The sequence below is a fragment of the Nestor notabilis genome, unplaced genomic scaffold (assembly GCF_000696875.1).
Source record: "Nestor notabilis isolate BGI_N333 unplaced genomic scaffold, ASM69687v1 scaffold3078, whole genome shotgun sequence".
Classification (NCBI taxonomy): Eukaryota; Metazoa; Chordata; class Aves; order Psittaciformes; family Psittacidae; genus Nestor; species Nestor notabilis.
The window spans coordinates 36063-59928 of NW_009941323.1; the positions used below are offsets into that span (position 1 = coordinate 36063).

The window sequence follows — 23866 nt, forward strand, 5'->3', positions numbered from 1 at the left end:
TGCAATCATTTCTCAGCAAAGCATGAAAATGCAGTGTAGCAGAATTTGCCCTGAGAGTGACATCTGAAACAAACTAAGAGAAATCCCTGGCCTGGAACATGGTACTTGAAATCTGATTACAAACTTAATTATAAATTCTAATAAACTGGGCAAATAAAAAAGCTTCTTCAGCAGCTTTAAAAGCTATCTCTGTGGGGAAGAAAAACCCAAACAAACAAAACAAAACACCACAAAGGCAGTATTTTAACAATGTAATGAACAAAGGTTCTGATCAAATGTGATCAAACAAATGATCCAAATCAAAGTTTTAAAAGTGAGCAGATTAAGCCTCTTACAAAGAGGCATGCTGTCCCTCATGGCACTAGTCTGTCAACACACCAACACAGTCTGCAACTTTGTCTTGACTTCTAGAAGAACATTATGTCATTGCAGTGTAACCTACCACTAAAGTCTGCACAATATTTTGAGTGAAAAATAAAACTGGGGGAAATACTGCCATTTACTGTTTGAAACTCTGCTACCTCTTGATAAGCTGCATATATTTTCTAGAAAGTTATTAGTATTAATGAAATTAGCTTTTTATGTGGACAAGGGTTGAAATACCCCAACTCCCAGAAGTTTATAGCTTTTCTGGCCAAATCTCTGCTTTACATTTTGTGGAACTTTGCTTAGTTGTTTTAAAGAAAGAATCACACCAGCCTCATTGATTAGTGCTTCATGGGTTTTTTTAAGCAAAATCTTACTAAATACTATTGCATTTTGACTGCTAATGTTAAGTAATTCAGAACAGTCAGTTTTCAGATTCTTTTCTTCCCACTTTTAGAGGTTTTAAAAAAAAAATCCTCTAGCCAATTTATCTGTATTTCTGTTAACTTGTTCTTAACTTTTCTGATAACTCTGGGCATCAATGTAGTCTGACATTGCAAAATGACTTGAAGCAGCAGCCAAGTACAGCCACAATCCTACACGCTATAAAGAGTTCTATAAGGTAAAGATTTTGAAACATGTAACGTCCTGAACTCCCAAGATAAAATTCATTCTTTTTCTGAGGCTGCTGTGCTATGTAACTCAGGCCTCCATCAAACACCAGTGTGTAAGGGACACCTAAGCCTTAAGCCTACAATGCTAAAATTGCATCCACTGCTAACCGCGAGATATACTGTGATCACTCACGTAATAAGCACTTAGTAAAGCCAAAACAAAGGCAGTACAATATCACATCAGCTTTTCTTCTACACAAACCAACTATCCTTAAGCACTGAAGATTTCAAGTATGTCCTGCCACAAAGACAAGAAACTACTCAGCATTTAAAACGTCAGTTGAAAATTCCAAAATCTCCATCCTGTGAACTCCCTGAAACAAACTCCTTCTAAAGAAGGAATGGAATGAGATTCCTTCTACAGAAGTGAAATGTCAGCTTGTTCACTCTACGAACATGGCAGAATGCCAAGAAAGGCACTGCACTCTAACTCCTGAAATACTAAAGACCTGCAACAGGCAGTGTGAACTCTTAAAAAGTATATACAATCTCTTCTTTAAGAGAAGTAGTATTTTTTATAAGCTGAACTGGAAAAGTGCTAGTTTTCCTTACTTGTATCAACGTGCACACTTTGAACAGGAAGCATTACCTGTTTATGCCTGTATGGAACAAAGTACAACAGTCACACAGAGAAATATCATTTGCTCTTCAACTCTATAAAAATTTAAAGCTTATCACTGACAATGCAAGCTACTCACATGTCAGACTTCTTGCATCTAAGATTCACACAGCCTAAACTGTACTATTTCAGTATGTAAATAATTCTTGGTTGCAGCCCTGAAGGAGAGCAGAAAGTTTTAGCCAACTATTGCTTGTCTCTGAATCACACATGAACAAGAGGCATTCACCGTTCTTCTCTCTCCTTCTCTCTCATTAATTAGGCACAGCTACAAAGATTGTAACCTAGCAACAAACCATCGATATTGCGTTTTGTGTAACTCGTGAAGAATTCAGATTGCTTGTTTGCAAACATGTCTCAGGAATACGAATATGCATAACTAAAAATTAAATCTAGCTTGAAATAGTTTGTTTCTTTTCAACCACTCAATTCTTCCGTTTTGCTGCATTTAAGCTGAATCTTAAATAAACACATTCTGATTGCTTTTTAAAATAATTGGTGGCTTTACCTTTTACATGCATCCCAGTTAACTGTATTTCAATGTTTAAAAACACCAGACAAAATATCAAATAAAACCAAAGCCACACCCCAGAAAACCACAACCATCCTTGAAAATTCTGCAACATAATTATGTTTGTAGGCTATAAAGATTTTCACATTCACCCAAAAGTCTTTAGAGAATATCATCTAACATCTGTCAGGACTATAAACACTGTTTCTAATAGTTACAGCTTGTCACATATTTACAGTCTATATATTTATTTCTTTAAATATTCAGTAAGTTTCTCTATAGTGATCTTGATCCACTTTTTCATGCATCTAACATCTTCATGAGTACTGAAGGCAATGACAAACTTAAAAGTTTACAATTTCTGCTTTGGAGGATGCTCAGAAAAATTTCTCTCACGAGAAGCTAGGAAAAACACACTGAAAATAACTCAAAAGTAACATATTTGAATTACAAGTCCTTTGTCAGCATTTAAAAAGACAGATTCCCGTAATATTGAATGAACTTTTATTTATAGCTCTTTTAAATAGAAAGCTGTATACATTTCCAGTTGTGTCTTGCGCACTACCAGCTGAGAAATCATGCTTAAACAGGATTGTTAAATAGAAAGCAACTCTTGTTGCTGTTTCAAGGACAAATTGCTCATTCGCTAATAAATGAAGGCTTAGAAAGTTTCAGGTAACTTATCACTAGCAGTATCAGCAAGCTGATGGAACTGTAGTGAATTTGAACAAGTTCTTTCACTGCTAGACGCCATTTCCATGTGCAGCTGCAAGACTTTCAAGTATGTCAAGTTCCCTACTGTTTGCTCTCTTTCCAGGCACTAGTTATCACAAGTTCTCAGAGGTGGAAGGAGAAAAATATCACTGCAGAGCATACGTAGTCTCTAGAGCACAAAGAACCCTTAACAGAGCATACGAACAAAAGTCATCAGAACACATTTGAGATTTTAACTGGGGGGGGTAGGGAGGGTGTGGAATAAGAATAAAACCAAACTGAACAAATCATAACAATCATAACAAAATGACCTTGTTTACATCTAAAATGTAACTTCACTGAACTGGTTAGATGTAATAAAATACATAGCCAAATCCAGTTTTGTACCAGTAACTTTGGTAAATCTCGTATCAGCACAAGTTTCCAAGAACTCCCAAATTTCATTAAATAACCTACTGTATTTGAAATTACGCAATTTTTGCATATCACCATAGTGGAACAACTGAGAGAGTAGCTCATGAAACAATGACACTATCTGCATCTACTGAAATCTGGCAGACTTTTCTAAATGCATAGAAGTTACCAATGCGTTTATACTAAAAAACTCTTTCTGGAGCAAAAAATTTGGCATCCAGAGAGCCCCAGCACATGCTTAAACCCAAACCTGGACATAAAACTTAAAACACAGAAGAGTTTTTGCATCACTGCTGTGAACGGACAGCAGTAATTTGAATTGTGTTCAGGCAGAGGGAAAGAAAGGTCACTACTGATCTATGCTATACAGACCTTATAAACAAGGTAGATGCAGAGAGATTTGAAGAAATACAGAATATTCAACAGTTAAAACCAGCAACCATTTAAGCATCTACAGATAGCACAAAGACCTAGAAGCAAAGACATGCATAGTTAAAGGTCTGCACCAAGCATAGGCTACATTTTAAAAATATTGAGAAAACAGGTTTTACACGTCCTCAATACGTAAAACGGAATGAAGCACAGGGCAAAATAACTGTAAATACTTAGACCAAGTAGCATTTTGACTTCCAGCCACATTGTTTTCTGCACATTTATACCAAACCAAGTCAAGTGAATGGAAAACACAGTGTTTAGACTATTTGTAAAAGAAAAAAGATCTGAAAACATGTTGTTAAAATTGCCTAAACAAAAGAGTATGCCCAAAAATTATGATTCAGTACTAGGTAGTCTGGGCGAAAAGTTACAACTCTGCTAAGGTCCACAAAGATTGTGAACTTGCTTTCAAGAAGCCGGAGGGTGGTGAGGGGGAATTTTCGCAATTAGAAGATCCCTGATGGGGTTGCCTTAGAACTCAACTGATTACTTCCAGTTCAGAAAATCTTTTGGGACAATGGCAGACAGCTCCTATTGTCAGCCTCATTTACGGTTATTTTAATAGCTCCAGCTTATTTCTGTCAGATAGATTGCTTGTACGTCAAGCTTTCAGACAGGCAATATAAATACTATACAGAGGAACAGTACCAAGTTGCTAGAGCTCAATATGGAGAGACATAAAATCCCCCTGATGAGTACACATTAGGGAAATGAAATGTTAACTCCTATGCCAATAGGAAAAATTATTGTAATACAACCACATACAACCTATGTTTCTTAGAAGAGAGAGCAAGTAAAGCAAGCTTTGCTGTTAGCATGCGCAGTCACTCATGATTTGAGAGAAAGCATGCTCAAAAAACATGTGCGCACAACTGCATCAGCACTGCAGCAGGTTTATAAAATATTAGTGAAAACAGAAGAAACTGCCAGTAGATTCTGGGCCAAGCATGTGAGCTCTCAGTACCCACAAAAGCAGCTCTTCTTACTGTGTTATGTAAGCAAGGTTTGGAGGATCTGATTAATCTTAATTCTGGAAAGACTTTTGTCTTCAGGTAAAGACAAAACTGGATTCTTTGTCTCAAGAAATACAATTATACAGTATCATAAAATTAGAACAAACTATATTTAAGCAAAAATCCTTTCTAATATTGTTATACAGTTATCTTTAAATCCTGCTCTCTTTCTACAGTTTTATGACCAAAAATTTCTGCTGAAATGTACATAGTTCAGAAACAAGTGAAGGGTTCTACAGGCTACCATTTATTTACTTATGAATGTACACAAAGAAGGAAATTTGATAAATTTTTAGGAAGTTTCTATATTTGCATGTGCATAAGAAATGCAAAGGATGAATTTCTATGTTCTTGGTTAAAGTTTATAAGGATTTCTTACATGTACACACAAGTGAACATGTATATGCTCTTCAGAACTCTGGCTTCACCTTGCAAAGGCCCTCTAACTTCACTGACACACTTCCTAGTACTAAGGAACTGTTGACCATGTGAGTGGTTATATTACCACTCTAATCATTTAAGTGGGAAATGGGAAGTCTCTGAAGGGGAAATTCCTCTGCAAATGGCCCCAGGAATTTCAAAACTAACTGGAACTGACAGATTAACCTAGATCCCCCTTAGGCAGTGGAAGAGCCTACAAGGAAAATAATGAGACACTTGGGAAGCCAATTATGCACAAGAGCAACACATTTAATTGCACAGAAACTGGTTTGTTGATCCAGAAGGATCTAGCTGTTTAGACCTCTGCATATTATTAATATCCTGAACAGTTCTGCAACAAGTATACTTACTTTTTTGTCTCTAAATCTCAAAGTTTAGTGACCATCTTAAGTAAGGAAAATTGTTGCATGTGTCCCAAGATACTCTTTTCTGCATACCGAGCAGTTCTTTCAGATTTCCTTTTTGGTTGTAATGTGAACAACTGCAACCCACCTCTTATTATTCTCACAAAAGTAACCTTGAAGGCTCAGCAAGTTCAACAGAGCAGCCCTACTCTTTAGTAAGAAGCAGTTCCAGCTGTGTTCCACAGCAACACTTGCTCATGGCTAACCCACATGCAAAAACCTGTTATTTAGCATGTGCATGTTATTTATTCTGATTTGTGTTTCAGACTGCTGCAATTTTGCTTCAAGCTTTCAGTCTCCAGACTGTTTTCAGTTGCAGAAACAGCTGGTTAACAATGACAATTCCCAGACCAGCTCTGAGCAAGAGAAGATACTGATACCTATCAAAGGGCAAGTAGCATGTTCAGGAAAATCAGAAATCAGGCTATTACTGCTGTTCATGTTACTGCACCAGGTAGCCATATGCACAATGGCACTTAATTACTCTCAACAGAAACGTTGCTCCCAAGCTCCACGTAGAGCTAGTGTACCTGTGGTCATGTGAATGCTAGGAGAACAAAGCAAATCAATAACGTAATGAGATTAAAGCATCTGCAATTCAGTGGCATCGAAAGACATTTTCATCCTTGTTCTGACAAAGTCAAATTTATTAACCCACAAAGTATCCATTTATTTATTCAGACTTTATTTCTATTCATGTATCCAGAGGAAATCCCACACTGATCAGTACTTGTTATACTAATTCGTTTATTACTCATCACTGCATATGAATTAAAACAAAAGGCCATGCAAAGAAATGTCTCTGGACTTGTTTGAGTAAAAACTTCACAGCAGAAGTGTCATGAAGACAAAGAACTCTGGGATTAAAAAAACACCAACCTTTTTTGGTTAAGATTACTGTATCAAGTAGATGAGAAATCCTGTTTGTAAGCAAATTCTTACACGCATACTGAAGAATCAACACTTAACATGCAAAATGGAGTTCTGCAACTAGAAAACTAGAAATTACTTATTAGATGTTAAGCATATTTATTTGTAAGTGCGTTGGATGCCTGTTGGGATTTGGGTTCTGTCTTTTTCACATAAATAATGGATAACTGCCTGCATGGTTTTATTTCACATCTTCTGAAACAAGAGGGAAAAGAAAAAAATAAAATCATTCACTCTGTATTTTTTGCTTAATAGTAGAACCTTTGAGCATTTGGATCAACATACCACAGAGTTTCTGTTGGAATTTCCATTAGGAACCTCTTAATTATTCCCCACAGGAACATTTTTCACTGAAGACAACTGCACCTTTAGTAACAATACCAAAAAGAATACCAAACAAGAAGTTTAATCATCAGAGAGCCATGATAAAAGTAGATCAACTCTGTACACTCAGTGTAAATGAAAGAACACTATGACATTGTAGGTGACTAGTAGATCATTTAGCCACAAAATGCATTTTACTCCTGAACAACTTAAGTTTTTTTTCCTTGTTTAAGAAATTCAAAGAACCTGCAGTGACTAGAGATGGAACCACCAGATGACCACCTTAAATCTCCATATCTGTGCATGACTGTTCTCAAAAACATATTCTCAAATCCTGGCCATTCTTGTGTTTGACTAGACCGAACAACTCAATTTCCAAAGGATTTTTTGATCACCACTGGAATTACAGACATAGCATAGATCTCTTACTCCATTTCCTATCATCACATGCTGGATCAATATTCACTCAAACTTAATCCACATAATCTGCAGTAATCTTGTTTTTACTCTAATTATCACCCCCTCAATTTATTAAACAATGCACACCAAAACTGACATATCACTTGAGCCAATGACAACTCAATAATTCATCTTTCACTAACAGTTTTTGAACCTTCTCACACTCTCTTCCCCTACCTTATCTGTATGTCGGAGTCCAAGTCATTTCACAAATTCACTACAAAATTCCACTGTTCAGCATGAACACTTTTAAGCAAGCAAAAAGCCAACTGAAAAGTGCAAGTTCCAAGATTTATTTTTTTATATATTTGCAAGCACAGCTATGAACTGCTTAGATTTTTATAACTTTTTTTTATTTTAGCCATGTTTTCTCTATGTCCATACACAAAAGAACGCACTTCTTAAAAGTAAGAAGAGATAACTTGTTAACTTTACAAGGGTCTTGACAAACCCAGGCAACCCAAGATATTACAACACTACCTAGTAGCACAGGTATGGAAGCACATACATGTAACCAGACGTCAAAAAGAAAGGCATAAGTCATTCTTCCATTTCTGATTAATCTGCTTAAATTGGTGCTATAATATTCAAGCTACCTTCAAAGTGAACTATGATACCAAACTTCTCATGCAAAGGCATAGTCATCTTTCCCTCCCTCCCCACAGTAATTAACATTCCTTGCACAGGCATCTGGACATTTGTTAATCATTAACTGTTTGTGTAATAAAGACAGACACTGTTAGCCATTCCTCACAATGGTACACTAAAAAACCCCAAAAACTTTTAAGACTGAAGGTATAGTGAATATTGTAAAATTATTTACAGTACCAAACCCCTGTGGTATTAACATAGCATATTCAATATTTTGCTGACAATACCTGTTTTTGTGAGCAAGACTTTCCATGTTCAAACCTAAGTAAGTAACTCAGGAATTTAATCAATAAGACCACCCCCAGCACTTTTAACTGTAACAGAAATAAAGAGGTATCTTTTTAAGAGATAAATAATGCTGTTAATCTCTTGGACAGTAAAATAATGCATACGACCAGAATTGCAACACCAAATATAACAGAGGCATAACCAATGCACACATTCCAATCTTATCTAGAATCACTTTGATTCACTCTACCTTGCTTTCATTACAGGAAGGGCACAGCAAGGGCATTCCTCTCTGATCAAACAGAAAATTCCACAGACAGAAGTTTCCACATGTCTGATTCGTTGCAGATTAAACCCTTATCATTAGACAGCAATCTCTAATTTTCACAGAGACAGGATATACCCTGTCATGGTAAATCTGCAGGAAAAGGTTAGGGGTGGGTGGGTGATTAAAAAAAAAAAAAAAAATCTGTAGAATGGAGATGCATTCCCCATGAAAGAACTATGCATATCATCCTCACAGCTTTGGAGGAATGGAAGGGACAAGGTACCAGCATTAAAGATCACATACGTAATTCCATTCATACATTCCATTATAAGCTTCTTTGCACTGCAAATCTTTCCAGCTGAGCTACCAAACTCCCTCTGTGCATAAATACAATTAGCACTACAGGCCACACATATAAGAAGTCTCTATTCATGTTTAGCACATTACTCATTCATTCTGTATTCATTTTTAGCACATTATGTTACCAAAATCTTCGTTCCTTTACCTGTGTGATTGGAGCAGTTTTGCAATGCTCATGTACATTTACCAGTAACACTAAAATCAGAAGACTATACTGTAACTTTATTTCTTACATTTTGAAATTCTTAATAACCTTTTAATCCTTAAGCCCTGTAAAAAATATGAATAAGCACACTATGATCAGCAACTTCAAAACCAAAACTCGGGAATTTTCATTTTTTAGCATATAGAGGTGGTTTTAGGCTTTTTGCATTAGCAAAATTAATATAGCCCGTTTATTTAAGAAACATTCAGATTTTGGAAGCAATACCTGTCAGTAAGGATTATTCTAAGATGTAGACTGGGCAATAAAACAATGCAACTACTGAGTTTTCTGTGTGTAACCTTCCCTGTCATTTAGGCAGATATTCAGTTCTGGTATCAGTGATACTATCTGCACAGACACAGAACTCTGAGCCAAAAGAACTATTAATGACTGCCATTATTGGTAGGTCAAGACAATTTATATCCACTAGCTCACCAGTTTGCTCTTTAACCCAAATGCCTATCAAAATTACACAACTCTCTTTAAGAGCCATGTATGTATTGATTTATCCTTGTTCACAAATAATTTAAAATTAAATAGAAGCAGCTATTAGAAGTGTGGATAGAACACAAGGAGTTTGGGGAAACTTCGTTTCTGAATAAAGAAATTATCCGTTGCAGTCCTGTTGCTAGATTCTTTGGGCACTCCTGTTTTACCAAAAATCACTCTTTGATGGCACTGGAATGCTAGAGGTTTTCTTCTGTTGAACCACATGGAGACTCATGAGTTGAAAATTCATTTTTGATCACGTTCAGACAACCAGTGTAACCAAGGCATAGATGCAATGATACACAGATTAAAAAATGGACCTGCAAAGCATAGTTTCAGCAAGCCCAAAGTATTTTAAAACCCAAGTTCTACAGCTGCCACTACTGCATGCTGTAAGTTGTGTAAGTTTGCCAGATACTCATCTAGGTTTCTCCTTTGTTAAATGCATCCAAATGCTGTATGATTAAAGTTTTAAAATCTTCAAAGAAAAGAATAAACATTATGCAATCATTTCAAGCTCCCCTCCTTTGACCTTAAGATATACTTCAAAAGCTAAGCAGATGTTTAATAGGAAATAAATCCCCAACTCAACAGATGTACCAGCAGTGATATGGCAAGATGCACCTTCCATAGCTTTTGGCAACCCTTGCCTTCTATTATTCCTCTGCTCCCAAGTACTTTTCAAGTCAAAGAGAGGCCTAAGCAAGTTAATAGGCCCTTAATATGTCCTCTGCTGCCTAAAATGATTGCTGTTTATAAGGTAATCTTTGGGACCGCATGTGGCTCAGCCTCAGTTCATCTCCTACAGAGACACAGCCCCTAGGGCAGCTCTGCTTTCATCAGACCAAGTCACAACCCAATCAGCACCTTTCACAACAAAACAATCCCTTACTTTGAGCAACCCTGCAGAAAAGGAGGGGAGACCCAGCTTTTGTATGGGATCTCTTTGGCAGCTAAGGTGATGTTTTACTCAGCAGGATACCCAAGAAAACTCTCAAACTACTCTGGAAGATTCCACTGCCAACAGCAAAACATGAGTATGTTTGTCTGAAACTAATTCAGCTTCTTCCAAAGACACATTCTAAAAGCTACATTAACAACCTAACAGCACCATCACAAATGCAAATTATATAGTTTCTTTCCAGCCTAAGAAATGTAGGTAATCAGCTAGCTCCAGGCTGCTCAGGACCTTATCCAAACACAGGTCTCCTTAACCTCTGCCAAACTGAAACTCAACATTAACTCTAAATGCCAGGCTTAGTTTGATGCACTTAAGAAACATGTATGCAACACCATCATCCCACAGGTTATCCATCAGTTCCAGACCTTAGTGTGAATGTAAATCACACCATGAGTACAGTAATGCAAAGCTGCAAACTGCAGTCAAAACCAGATGGTCGCTGGCAGGTTAACCAGGTAACCTCTTCTGAACTTAAGTGCTTATACACATATGACTAAATTCATGTTTCAGGCAGCCAGGCTATTGGTACCAGCAATAAAGCAAAAGAACGCACCCCCAAGAGGTTAATTACTAATCTCCTAGGAAAAAGCTTTCTGGATTGTTTTGGGGTTTTTTTTGGATAGCAACAAATTCAGGATTTGCTCTCAGTCTACTGATGGCAGACCTCTGGCTCTTAGCTTTATTCCTTTAAACAGACAGAAATTATGCAGAACTAGGTCTACACTTCCTGAAAAAAAAAAAAAAAGTTCTCTAAATTTCTCCTAACATTAAGAGAGGGTCTAAAGATACAACAGTTATTCTTAGTAAGCTGCTGTTACAGCTATTTGTACTGTCTCATAAAAGAGCATCTATGTGCCAAATGCCTCATTTTTAAAACCATAAAGAATTGGTGGAAAACATATTTAAGTTGCATGAAATCTTAAGCAAATGTTTTTAAGCTCAAAATATTACTCAATTTAGGCATAATTGTTTAGTTGTGGGTTTGGGTTTTTTTGTTGTTGGGGTTTTTTTCGTTGTCGTTTTGGTTTGGTTTTTTTTGTTTGTTTTTTAACATAACTAAGTTTTCTTGCACAACAGCCCAAGTTTGGCTTTAACGTCACTGAAGAAAAATGCCGTAAAACCAGGATGAAATAATACAAATCATTTTCTGTGTCAACTTGACTCGTATTTTCAACATCACTTTGAACACACTCAAAGCCACTAGGTACCATTAACTAGAAAGCAGAAAATAAGAGAACACCCCATTTTAAAAACAGTCTAAACAACAAGTTTTTGAAGTATCTGTAATCAACAGCCAAAAATATGCCTCCTCAACTTGAGTGTTCCACAGATACAATTGTCTCTCCCACCCTGCAAACTAAGCTAGGATTTTAGATCTGCTCCATATATTGCATGCTTGACTTCCAGTGAAACATCTGGTAAGTCAAAGAAGTCATCAAAACATGGGATACGTACTTTAAAAACCAGGCTATTGTGTTTGGTTGGGCATGGTACTGTAAGTGGTTTTGTTATTTATTGTCACAAGAAAAACTTTCTTCTGATGGGCTCTGGAGAAGTTTGATAAGGACTCTTCTGCAGAGTCACAAAACTGCCAGAGTTAAAATGGGCAGATCTTGTCTCCCAGTCACATCAATTCAAGTTGTTCTCGTGCTGCTCATCTTTCTCAATCTAATACCAAAATGACAGAATTACCAAGCACTGCACAGAAGAAATATGCCACTGGAAAAAACAGTGAACATACATCAGCATTCAAGTATTTTCCCAGAGTAGTTAACTACCATGTAAGTCTTCACTTGTCACCCCTCTTTTTTTTTTTTTAATGCTGTATTAATTTTACTAAACTCTCCTCACAGACAGCTAAAGGAATGACTATGTCTGCATCTCTGATCTAAACTACTTCCTGTTCCCAGAATAAGAACTGCTGTATTTTTTTAATATTATTTAGCAGAGATAAACTAGTATTTCTTAAAAAGAAACATTCCCAACATTTCTCAAAACAAAAAAAAAAAACCCTCGACATACATTTTAACCTCATGTGCACACACACGCAAAAACACCTCTCAATCTCAGAAATTATTACTTGAATTCTTTTAAGGACTTTAATTATACCATATATCCAAACACATAGAAGATGTTTGCCCTTGTATTATTTTCCAAAGAAATTATGAGTTTAATAGTTTGTGCTTGAATTCCAGGTTTTGACCTGGAATTCTGTTCCAGATGTCAATATGGCAACTGACTGGCCAGAATCCAAGAATAATCTCCCTAAAGTTCTTTAAGCAAAAATTCCTCTCTGCTATTTCATTCAAATCTCCAGCATATGTATTAGAATCAGTTTTAGTTCTCTTTAACTGCTAACTGAAGGGCTGACAAGCCCCTCCTTTAAAAAAATTAACCTTCCAAATTAACAGGCTTAAGAACTCAACTCTAATTTCGAATTTATAGAACCGAGTAATCATTCTAAAAGGAAGGGGTTTGGGTTTTGGTTGTTTTGGGGGATTTTTTGTGGTTTTTATAAACCACATCACAGTAACTTTAAAAACTCTTACCCTAGCACATTTATACCTCAGCTAGTGAAGAAAGTTAGCTTCTATATTGGCAAATAATTAACTTCAGTACAATGTAATGCAGCAGTACAGAATTCAGTGTAGCATGAAAAAAAACTTGCCTGAAAAGCTAATTAGATACCTGGGAAATTAGTCTATGTTCCAAGCTTCACTTGTGTCTGTACCCAAACTAACTAGGAAAAGAACTTGTGGTACAAAAAGTGGCAACCAGTTACTACTATACAAAAATAGAGCACCTCCTAATCCAGCTCTCTCTCCAAAAGTAGTGGTAAGAACTACTGTGCTTTGCAAGGAGAAAACACTGTGGAAAGACACTCACAGGAGAGGGTTGGTCTTCCCATTTACTCATTTTTAACTGATAAAAATACACTGGAATTTTAACTGCAAGACCTGTGTGCCAATGAGACTTTACCTGTGGACAGTAGCTAAACAAGAAACATCATTGTCACAACTTCTGTAAACAAACTGACTAAATCTTAGATCATCTCCTCCTCATAGCCTATCATATCAAATCCACCAGGAATATTCTTTCCTGACTATCAACATCACCTAATCAATGACAATTTTAATGTTTAACAGCTTTTTTACAAAAATATTTCCTCATTTTTTTCTGTTGACAGTTTTCAGTAACCTATAACCTATCTGACAGTTCTGCAAGAACTCAGAAAAAACACAGCACAGTAACCACATGGCTTTGACAGCAGCTTGTTTGGAAGATACGTAGTAAAAAAAAAATTGTCATTATTAGCAAGTTGGGGGGGCGGGAGTGGTTTTGGTTGTTTGGGCGTTTGTGGGTTTTTTTTAATTTAAACTGAGGGAAAGTAAGTTCTTGTATATCCTGCTGTTTATATTCATGACTTTATACAAAAGGGGTAAAAAACTGAAGTACATGGAAGTGTTCACTGAAGAGTGTAAAGGAAGTCCCACATTTGTAAGGCCACTTAACTACTATTAACTTAAAACCAAATCATACTAGTCTCAATTTTGGTTAAAAAAATGCCTCCCCTACCTTCAAGTGGTTTATGGCTGTATCAGTACAACAGACAGAAAACATTCCCAGGCACTGGAACGTTATTCTCTACATTGCTGGCCTGTGCCAGCCACCACTCTTCCAAACAGCACTAGGGCACAGTTCGGAGTGGAAATGCAGACAGAATTCCCAACAGACAATCTGGGTGCAGCCCAGGTACCTAAATGTACAACAGTTGTTAGGATAGATGCAGGCCAGTTGGCAGACAGCACCACTGGCTTAACAGCTATCTAACAGGTACTTAAGTGTTCTGCTCCAGTGATGATCTTTATTTAATCTTTGCTAATGCCTGTCTTACATGAAAACTCAACAACAGTGAGAGGTGGAATGATCTGAAAAGCGAAAAAGCCAAAGATCACTGAAGAAACAGAACCTGAAGCAACCCCCTTATACATAAGTGTTAATCATACCCTGCATTTTAATTAATGCAATTATAAGAACACTACAAAGAAATGTTAACATGCTTATTATATGTTAGCAGTGCTCTGTAGCTTTTAAAAGTTTAATTCAGTATTTTGCTTTATGTAGTTAAAATTCTATTAATTCTCCTTAATGAATTACTGTCTTCCCAGCTGGAAATGGTTCTGGTAATATAAAAATAGTGTCTCTTAGGCATTAAGCTTTATTGATATTTTATACACAGAGAGACAGTGCAATAAAATTAATTTTCTTCCACATGCCTCTATTAACTTTTTTTTAAAGGGTTTTTTCGTTGTTTGGGTTTAACATTCTTTACAAAAACAAATTATCTTTCCTTATCATGGTAGCATGACTTACACTTGACAATTACACGGTTCCAAGGGAAGACTACACAATAAAGATAAATTCACAAAAGGTTACAAACCACAAGTGTCTCAAAAATTCCTCAAATAGAAAATAACTATAGACTAGGAAAGTATTAGAAGAAAGTATCATGTGTCTGCTTTGCTCTTATTCTTCCTTACTCTACTGGAGACAGTATATCAGGCTAGACAGACCTTTGTTCTAATAAAGCAGTCATACTTACGTCTTTTTAAGTCAGCAGATTAGTTTAATCATCTTAAACTTTGTTGTTACTCTTAGAACAGAATTACTGTTATTCTGTAACACTCACAGCCTAACAACTTAAATGCAGGTTACTGAAAGAACAGTTAAGAATCCTGGTAACAAATAACTATATTACTAGATTAAACATGAGTAATAACAGTATCATGCATGAAGTTCATACTGCCACATCACCCGTACACCATTCTGGAACTAGGTTATGTACTAGGAAATATCTTCAACTGCAGAAGTTTAGAAAACACCTCCTGGTAGCCTTGCAAATTTAACTAGGTGGGAAGTTTCTGATAACGATGTCTTTGTAAAGTTCAGCGTTTACTAAAATAGTTCAAACAAATCATCATCATGGGAAGCATTACTGCGTAGGGCCTACATGTAATACCCTGTATCTGGATGTACAAGGATTGCAAATCCAACTGCTCTAGTACACAACTGGTTAGACACAACTAGACATCATGGAATTCATGACTCTTGAAACTACCTTTGTTTCTGAACATCAGCTTCCAGGATGGGCTCCCATCTTCTATAAATGCTGCAATGAGAGCTTTCTTTGGCTAAATGACCCAGGGCATCTACACTCCCAAAGTCTGCTGGCTCCCTCAGCTACTGAAACTTGAGCACTATAATGAAAACAAAAGACAACACCCTTGAAAGAAGATAAAAACCAGCTCTCAGTAATAAGCTAGAAGCCCTGATAATCTCAAGGAAATGAGCACTCTGCTTGGCAAAAATTCTTTGGAGAAGCCCAGATATGAGCAAAACCAGTAACAATTCTCATTTTTACAGCTGCAAAAAAGTGTGGTAATTTGCTCCCCACATGCTGGTGCTCCCATGACAGCATCACTTTCAGCACAGTGAGTGACACTGAACAGCCCTGTCCACCTGTAAAACTGAAAGTAGCAATGGGAGTTCTTTCTAATACCATTTTCATATACTACACATTCCGTCTTCTATTTCACACTTTTTGAGGAGTGTAAATACTTCATGGAAATGCTCTATCTTTATTTTTGACAATCAAAAAGTAAACAGGAATACATTCTCCTTTTCCCTGCTTGCCTGCTGGAATAAGGAAGGAAGAGGTTTACCTTGGTCCCAACATAGCTTCTCCTTTAGGTTCTCCTCCAGCAATTGCTTCTACCATTCTTTAGAGCCTTCCTAAATGGCAGTAGAAGCATGGTATTGACATGATTTATCTCACTTCTATTGCTCAGTGTTAATGGGATTTAGATGGTGTGTATGGGTTTTTTGTGGCATACTGGGATCTGTATCACCACAATGCATTGCATTATTAATACATCCCAGTCTGCTCAACTCCTTATCAAATTCTTTAGGAAAATATTTTACAGCTGCTTTAGTAGGCAATTTATATAGCCAGTTGATCATCTCTATTTGCAGACTTCAGTCTAGCTCATGCATAAAAAGCTATCTTAAATTCTAAGTTCTCCTGAACACATATACCTAAAGGATAAACAAACTGGTTTGTTGTATAAATTCACTGCACAGAAATCTCGTTTTAACATTTTTCCCCTTATACTGTTTTAATACATCCAGAGTCTCCATTTATTATGTAATTTTAATCTCTGTAGAATAACAGTCACAATGCACTATTATACTTCTGAATCTTTACATCTTTATATGATGATCTCCAATCTCCATCCTTTACTCACTTGGCTTCCAGTTAACAACTTAGAAGCTGGAGACAGCATGAGGCTGAACCTCAAAATAATCTTATCAGCACCATTTATTTTCTTTAGTCGCACTTTTGATCTTTATAACTTTCTGGGAAGTAAGTTTAATGACTTTATTTCCTCTAAAATCAGATACCTGTTAACTCCGTATGCCCTATTTTTTGCATTGCAAAAAAAAAAAAACAACCAACCAGACACTAATATGAAGAAGGTACAGCAGTACCCACAAGAAGCTATTGCTATTTTAAAGACTTCTACCGTCTTGCTCTCCTCCTTTGCTGTGACTGACTACCAAATTCACCCCTATGTATTTTTTTTTCTATGTCTTCTTAAAAATCTCCAGAGCAATTAGGTAACAAAGTAATCAAAGCAACTCCAGAGTTTGGGAGCATGGGTGCATTAGGGCTTCCTGTTCATAGATTTACTTCTAACAGCTGGACAGAACTGCAGACAACAGAACCTATGAAAACCAGCTGACCTAAGCCAAAGGTAAGTCCCAGGAAAAAAGTACTCAAGAGTTAGTGGCAAAGATGTATTAAATGCTCTCGTCAAAATTTCAGAATTACAGGTACAAATATCAAACACTAATACAATTTCCTACTTTTTGAAATGTAAAATTAAAGTAACATGGAAAAGATAATCTGAAAGCCAATAAAAAAATCCATGCATGGAACTAGCTATTTGATGCTTCTATCACCAATCATCTAGTCTTTCTGCAAATGTGATGGTTGTCCTTGATTCCTAATAAGGCAGGCACAGAAGGATTCCTCTTAGCCACTGAATAGTTAAGTGCTGACTCCAAATAACTTCCTAAATCCAGTTCATCCACCTTCGAACTGGGAGTGTAGTATGATGCTTTCAAAGACAGCAGGGAGAGACATTTACGTCAAGAGTAAAGTCAGGAGAGCTCTTTAGCAAGCTCTTCCACAAATTATTGGCTAATTAACAGTCTTCTCCCTGTATCAAGGCTAGTCCAGTTTGAAAAACTTGCCAAATACATACACACCACAATATAAAGGGCGCCATCTGTAACTATTCTAATGGCTTCCTGGGCCATGAGTGTGAAGTGTCAAGACAAAATTGCAGCTATATTGTCAAGCTTGTAGATACTCCATGTTCTTTCCTTGTTCCTTTAGATAAACATTTGACAGAAAAAAACCCACCTGCCATGTACACACATCCTTCCAGTGTCTTAAGTGGAATTTGTTCACTAAGATTAAAAACTAAAACTACTCCCTCCTGATCAAGTTGCTCTACTTTCATCCCTTAAGAACTGCCAGCACTACACACCAGATACAAATATAGGCATTTCCTCTCCCCACCTCGAAAATACAGAGCCACTGTCCTGGACAAGAATAAATAGAAGCTGGTTTTGCCCCAGCTTTGTAAACCTGGCAGTTAAAAGGAACTTAAACTAACACCAATTCGTCAGTAAAGCAATCCAGCCTTGTGCCGAAAGAGTGAAGAGACAAAACACGCAGACAACTAGTTCTGCCACAATAGTAATATCACAAAAATACATGTACCTTTCCACATTCACATAAACAGGTACACATGTACATACTGATGTAAAAAAAAAAATATTGCTTCACTTTTTCATTCTCATTACTGTTATTTATCATTTGGACAACAAATTGCAAACAAACTCATTCTGTAATACAACTAGACACTATAAGTATGTACAATAATGCACAGTAAATGTACTTATCTCAAAAGAAAGGCATAACAATACATGAGTAGTCTGCACGCATTCCAGAAACCTAAAAGTGAAACTACCAAGTCTTGGAAAGTACTCAATTCCCCATTTTTAGAAAGTATGTTCCACAGTCTTAACTATGTGCTTTGTTAAAAGCAAAGCTAAGAGAAGCAATGATACATTTCAAGGTCTAAATTTGGTTCTTTAGCCACAAACTACATAATTTAACAACTGACATTCTAGAAGAAAAAATATCGCCAGTAACAGTTTGTTCACCTAAACCTTGAAGAGCTTGTGAGTCTGTATTGCCCACATCCACAATTGTGAGAAGCATACGGAACACCGAATGGCTTCTGGATTAGTCAGATATGATTGCCATTTTTTTATTCTCAGTTTCAAGGTTTTTTCTGTAAGACAATCAATCATGTGTCATAATTTACCTACATGCAACCCACAGCCAGATTTTGCACAAGATTCCTCCTGAATTTGAGAGACTTACGTAGCAGCACAGTATTAATGCTCTATCAGAGACATAAATAAATGAGTAGCTACACACATACTCAACCAAAATGTTAGAAGTCAGCACTAGAATTTTACTGAAACCATAATTGTGCTACTTTTGAATACATGACACTGGAATAATTCTCACAGTTGCTTGTCAATTTACGCATTACTAATGAAACAGGTCAGCAGTTCAGTATACTTCATTTATATGAGCTTTTTCTAAAGACTGCATTTATGCTTTCTTTTCCAGAGGTCTTTTCATGAGGGAGGCACTGCTTACTAACTCACTGATGAGCACGTATAACAATCCTGAAAGATAACTACCAAACCCAGCATGTATGGCAGTATCACACCCATGCATATCTCCCACGAATAAAGCAAGAGAAGTCACTTAAGATTAAAAAGCATGAAAATCCCCACAGAAAGCAGTTTGCTGTTTTAGCCTCACAGTCTCACTGTCCACAAAAGAGCAGTTTTCACATAAGGCAGACCTTCATTTTACATAAACAGCATTCTTATTTTTGCCAGGTGACGTAGATTTTAAGATCCAAGAATAGCTTTAGGTAGGCTGGATAGAAATGAGGACAACAGAGGAAGACTACTTATCAAAAAAGTATACATATAATTTCACTAAACTGGCAGACAAAATGATATGCTTTATTGGTGATGTCTTTTTGTCCTAATAAGAACATCTATGTCAACTATGACAGTGCTACTTCTCTTTCTGCTGGCATACAATTTTATTTAGAATATAAAAATAACAGAAAGCCACCGTACCTTTTTCTTCATCTATTCGAAAAACTCCCATACCAGATCCATCTCTGATGGAATATCTGATCTCCCCATCTCGTCCTGAATCTTCATCATAAGCAGATACTGTCATTACTGAGGAGCCAACAGGGGCATCTTCTTTTATAAAGCCTTTATCTGCGAATATAGAGAACCGTGGAGTGTGCAAGTTTTCATTCACATCAACTATCTCAACCTCAACATAACACGTAGAGGACAATGAAATGGGTTTTCCTTTGTCCTTGGCCCGTACAGTCAAGTTATAAAATTGTTTCTTTTCATAATCCAGTCTTTCTACAATGCGTATAGCTCCACTTAGCTTGTCAACATCAAAGGTGCCATCTCCACTGTCCAAAAGACTGTATCGTACTTGACTTGACTGGCCTAAATCAGGATCATAGGCTTCTAGCCATGTAATAATAGTCCCCTCGGGAAGATCTTCTCGAATTTTCACATGATAATTTGAAGGAATAAACTTAGGAGGATTGTCATTAACATCTTCTACAGACACTTTCAAAATAACTGTTGAAAATAATTGACGTTCTTCAGTTGGTTGGTCCCTAGCCTCTATTTTCAAAAAATAGACATGCTGTTCTTCACGATCCAGAATCCCTACAACTTTCACAATTCCTGTCACAGCATTAATAGTAAACTTGTCTGTATCTGTAAGAAGAGAATATTTCACTTCTCCATTAGCCCCCAAATCCTTATCAGTAGCTTCAATTTGAATTATTTCACTGTTTGGCTCTTTGTTTTCACTCACTTCAACAAAATAGTTGTCCTGCAGGAACTCTGGTGGGTTGTCATTAGCATCCAAAATTTTTATATCTAAAAGGTGCCAGGCAGACTTCTGTGGTATTCCAAGATCATAGACAGTAATATTTAGAGTATATTTATCTTTCACTTCTCGGTCAAGGGGAGATAAAATTTTCAGCACTCCTCTTTCCATATCAACAATGAAACTACTATCTTCATTACCTCCAGAAATAACATACACTAGCTTTCCATTGAAGCCACTATCAAGATCAGTAGCATTCACAAGCATTATGCTGGAACCCACAGGCTGGTCTTCTCTTATCTCAATGCTACTAGGGAGAATACTTCCAAATTGTGGTGCATGCAGATTCACAGAGTGAGTGTCAAAGAAAACATCCTCAACTTCTCCACGACTGTGCAATTTATTTGCTTGTAAGAGTTTCTCTGCAAGCATTTTGGCAACACCAGTTTCTTCACATTGCAAGTTGACTGGTTTGCGAGTAGTAGCTACAGTTATGTTGATATACAATGGTTTTGCAAAGTTTTCTCCATCTGTGGCTGTAATTTTCAAACTGTGAAAAGATATTTTAGCACCTAAGCCATCTATTAGCGATTGTTTGAGTGAAAGTACTCCAGAATTTGGATTTAGGCTAAATAAATCCAGTTCATTTCCAGATTCAATTTGGTATCTCACCAACTGGAGCTCATCAGCATCAATAGCAGATACAGTTGTTATTTGTTCTCCAACACCAAGATCCCTAGGGATTGTTCCCTCACAATTTATTTTCTCAAACAGAGGTATATTGTCATTCAGGTTATTTAAAATAATAGTAACAGGAACTTCAACTTCTCGACGATAAGGTACACCCCAATCAGAAGCTCGAATCCGTAAATTGTAAACCCTTGGCATCAATTCATAATCCAAGTCTTCTGAAGTACTAATAATCCCACTGAAATGGTTAATCACAAATGGCAAAGGATTTAGGTTTGCGATGCTATAGGTCACATACCCATTTTCCCCTTCATCAGGGTCTTTTGCGCTTACTCTCATGACACTCGTACCTACTGGCACATTTTCATCAAAGGAGGCTTTATAGGATGTCTGAGTAAATTCAGGAGGATTGCTGTTCATGCCTAGTACCTTAATTAATACTTTTGCAGATGCTCTTCTGTCACTTGTTGCAACTTCAAGTTCAAAATGGGACGCATATTGTGCTTTTATAGGTTCTGAAGTGGTAATAAGACCAGTGTGAGCATTTAAATTGAATTTTATTTTGGCTGGTGTATTTTTAAAAATGTATTTTAAGTGTGGGTAACTAGGCAGAGCTTTCACCATTATCATAGGTGTATTTGGAGGGGCAAATTCACTTATTTCAGCTCTGTATATCTCTTTTTCAAATCTGACAGGACCAGACTTGAACTGTGGTGATATTACATGAACAACTTTTACAGAAGAAAACTGCGGGGGATTTCCTTTATCTTTAGCTTGAAGGGTAAGGTTGTATCCAAAAGGGTGGCTCTCCCAGTCGATGTGACCAGTGGCTTTTATTCTGTATTCTTTACCTCCTGGAAGAGACCTCACTGTTTTGAACTGTTGAAGTGGATCACCTGCAACAATATTTAATGATGCTATTTCCCCATTAGAACCCTGATCATTGTCCTCTACAGTTACAATTGCATAAGCTGGGTCTCTGTCCGATTCTGATGGAGTCAACGTAACAGCTGTAATAACAGGGGCATATTCATTTGCTTGCTCTACATAAACAGTGAGTTTTGCCATACTGCTTATGCCACTGCTACCATACAGCTTCAGTCCACGGTCCACTGCAAGAATTTCCATCTCATAACGCTTAGTGTCTGAGTAGTCAAGTCTACCAGTTAAAACTACCACTCCACTAGTTGGGTGTATAGCAAACACATCAGTTCTTTCTTTAAAGCTATAGTAAAACTCTCCATTTGTTCCTATATCTGCGTCTGTTGCACTGACTCTTGCGATGCTGGTCCTTATTGCTGAGTTTTCAGGCAAAGAAACACTGTAAGATGTCGGAGAAAACAAAGGCCGCAAGTCATTTGTATCCAGTATCTGTATCCTGACCTTTGTGCGTGTTTCAGCATTTGTGTTTTTTTCAACTGCTTTAACAGTCAGCATGTAATGGTCTTTTACCTCTCTGTTAAGGATAGCTGTGTTTCCTCCCTTGGTCCGTATTCTCAAAAAGCAAAAGTTGCCAAGAACGTATTCTTCAGCTTTGAACAAGTTCTCACTGTCACCAGAAATAATTTTGTATCTTAGGTCCCATAATGGATTTGTAATGTAAATGCCCATTTTCACCGGATGCCCAACATAAGTCTTGGCTGCGGAATTCTCATACACAGTGGCATTATACTCTACTTGTGTAAATTGCATTGGTGGAGCATGATGCAGCCTTTGATTTACTTCACAGTTTCCAAAATGCTGCACCAGCAGCATCAGCAGCAACAGCATAGTCAAGTATCTTCCCATGGCAGCAATTACAAAGAAACCCTGCAACAAGAGAGAGATGTGTTAAGACTTTTATGACAGTTCAAGTACTTTCACATAACCCTGATGTTTAGTTAGAATTCATGCTTGAAAGAAAACTACAAAAGTTACACCTCTAAGTTACATCCACTTGTGCACAAAGTTTCAACATGATTTACAGTAAAAGCAGATAAAACTCCTAAAAAATGCGAAGAACTCACAAGACCAAAAGCCTAGGAGCTGCTACCATGACACGAGGAGCACACACAAAGTTAACTTCAAATTAACAACTCCAAGAAGTAACATATTAGAAGAGATATGCCAGTGCCATCTGCTATAAGCAAGCAAACTAGATCTGAACTTATCTGGAGCAGTGAATGTCCACTCCAGTCCTCTCCTTCACATGTGTCATTTTCTTCTAATACAAAATTCTTCTCCCTTATTTCATTTATACTGCAAGCATATATACACTTACATATATATGTAAGCAAACTGCAAGAGTTGGCTTCAAATTACCATGAATTTTTAAAAGTATCCTATGAGCACCTGTTTTCATAATTATAAAGATCATAAACAAAAAATAATTCTGTATGTATTGTACCCTCTCCAACGCTGAGTACCTTTAAAAGAATAATGCATATCATAAAAAAAATTTCTATCAAACATCACTAATTTATGAAACCAATAAAAAATAAGATATATTCTTTTATTCCCCTCTCAGAACAGATCTGAAACAAATTAGCATCAAGAGCTATAAGAACAGGAATCCACCAAAATAACTGGAGGAACTATTAAGACATATTTCTCAAACACTCCAGAAATGACAGGGAAA

The 23866-nt window shown here is 36.8% G+C and overlaps 1 protein-coding gene across 1 annotated transcript in view; it reads right to left on the reverse strand.

Annotated features, from left to right (window-relative positions):
* The window catches only part of LOC104410588 (protocadherin Fat 1-like), a gene marked incomplete at its 3' end in the record, with an annotated part of 62866 nt that overhangs the window by 33998 nt on the left and 5002 nt on the right, over positions 1-23866 (reverse strand). Inside the window, exons 2-3 of the mRNA XM_010020810.1 lie at positions 21906-23058; positions 19770-21764 (exon numbers count right to left, since the gene is read on the reverse strand). Of these exons, the coding sequence (XP_010019112.1) occupies positions 19770-21764; positions 21906-23058 (3148 nt within the window). The remainder of the gene's footprint in view (positions 1-19769; positions 21765-21905; positions 23059-23866) is intronic.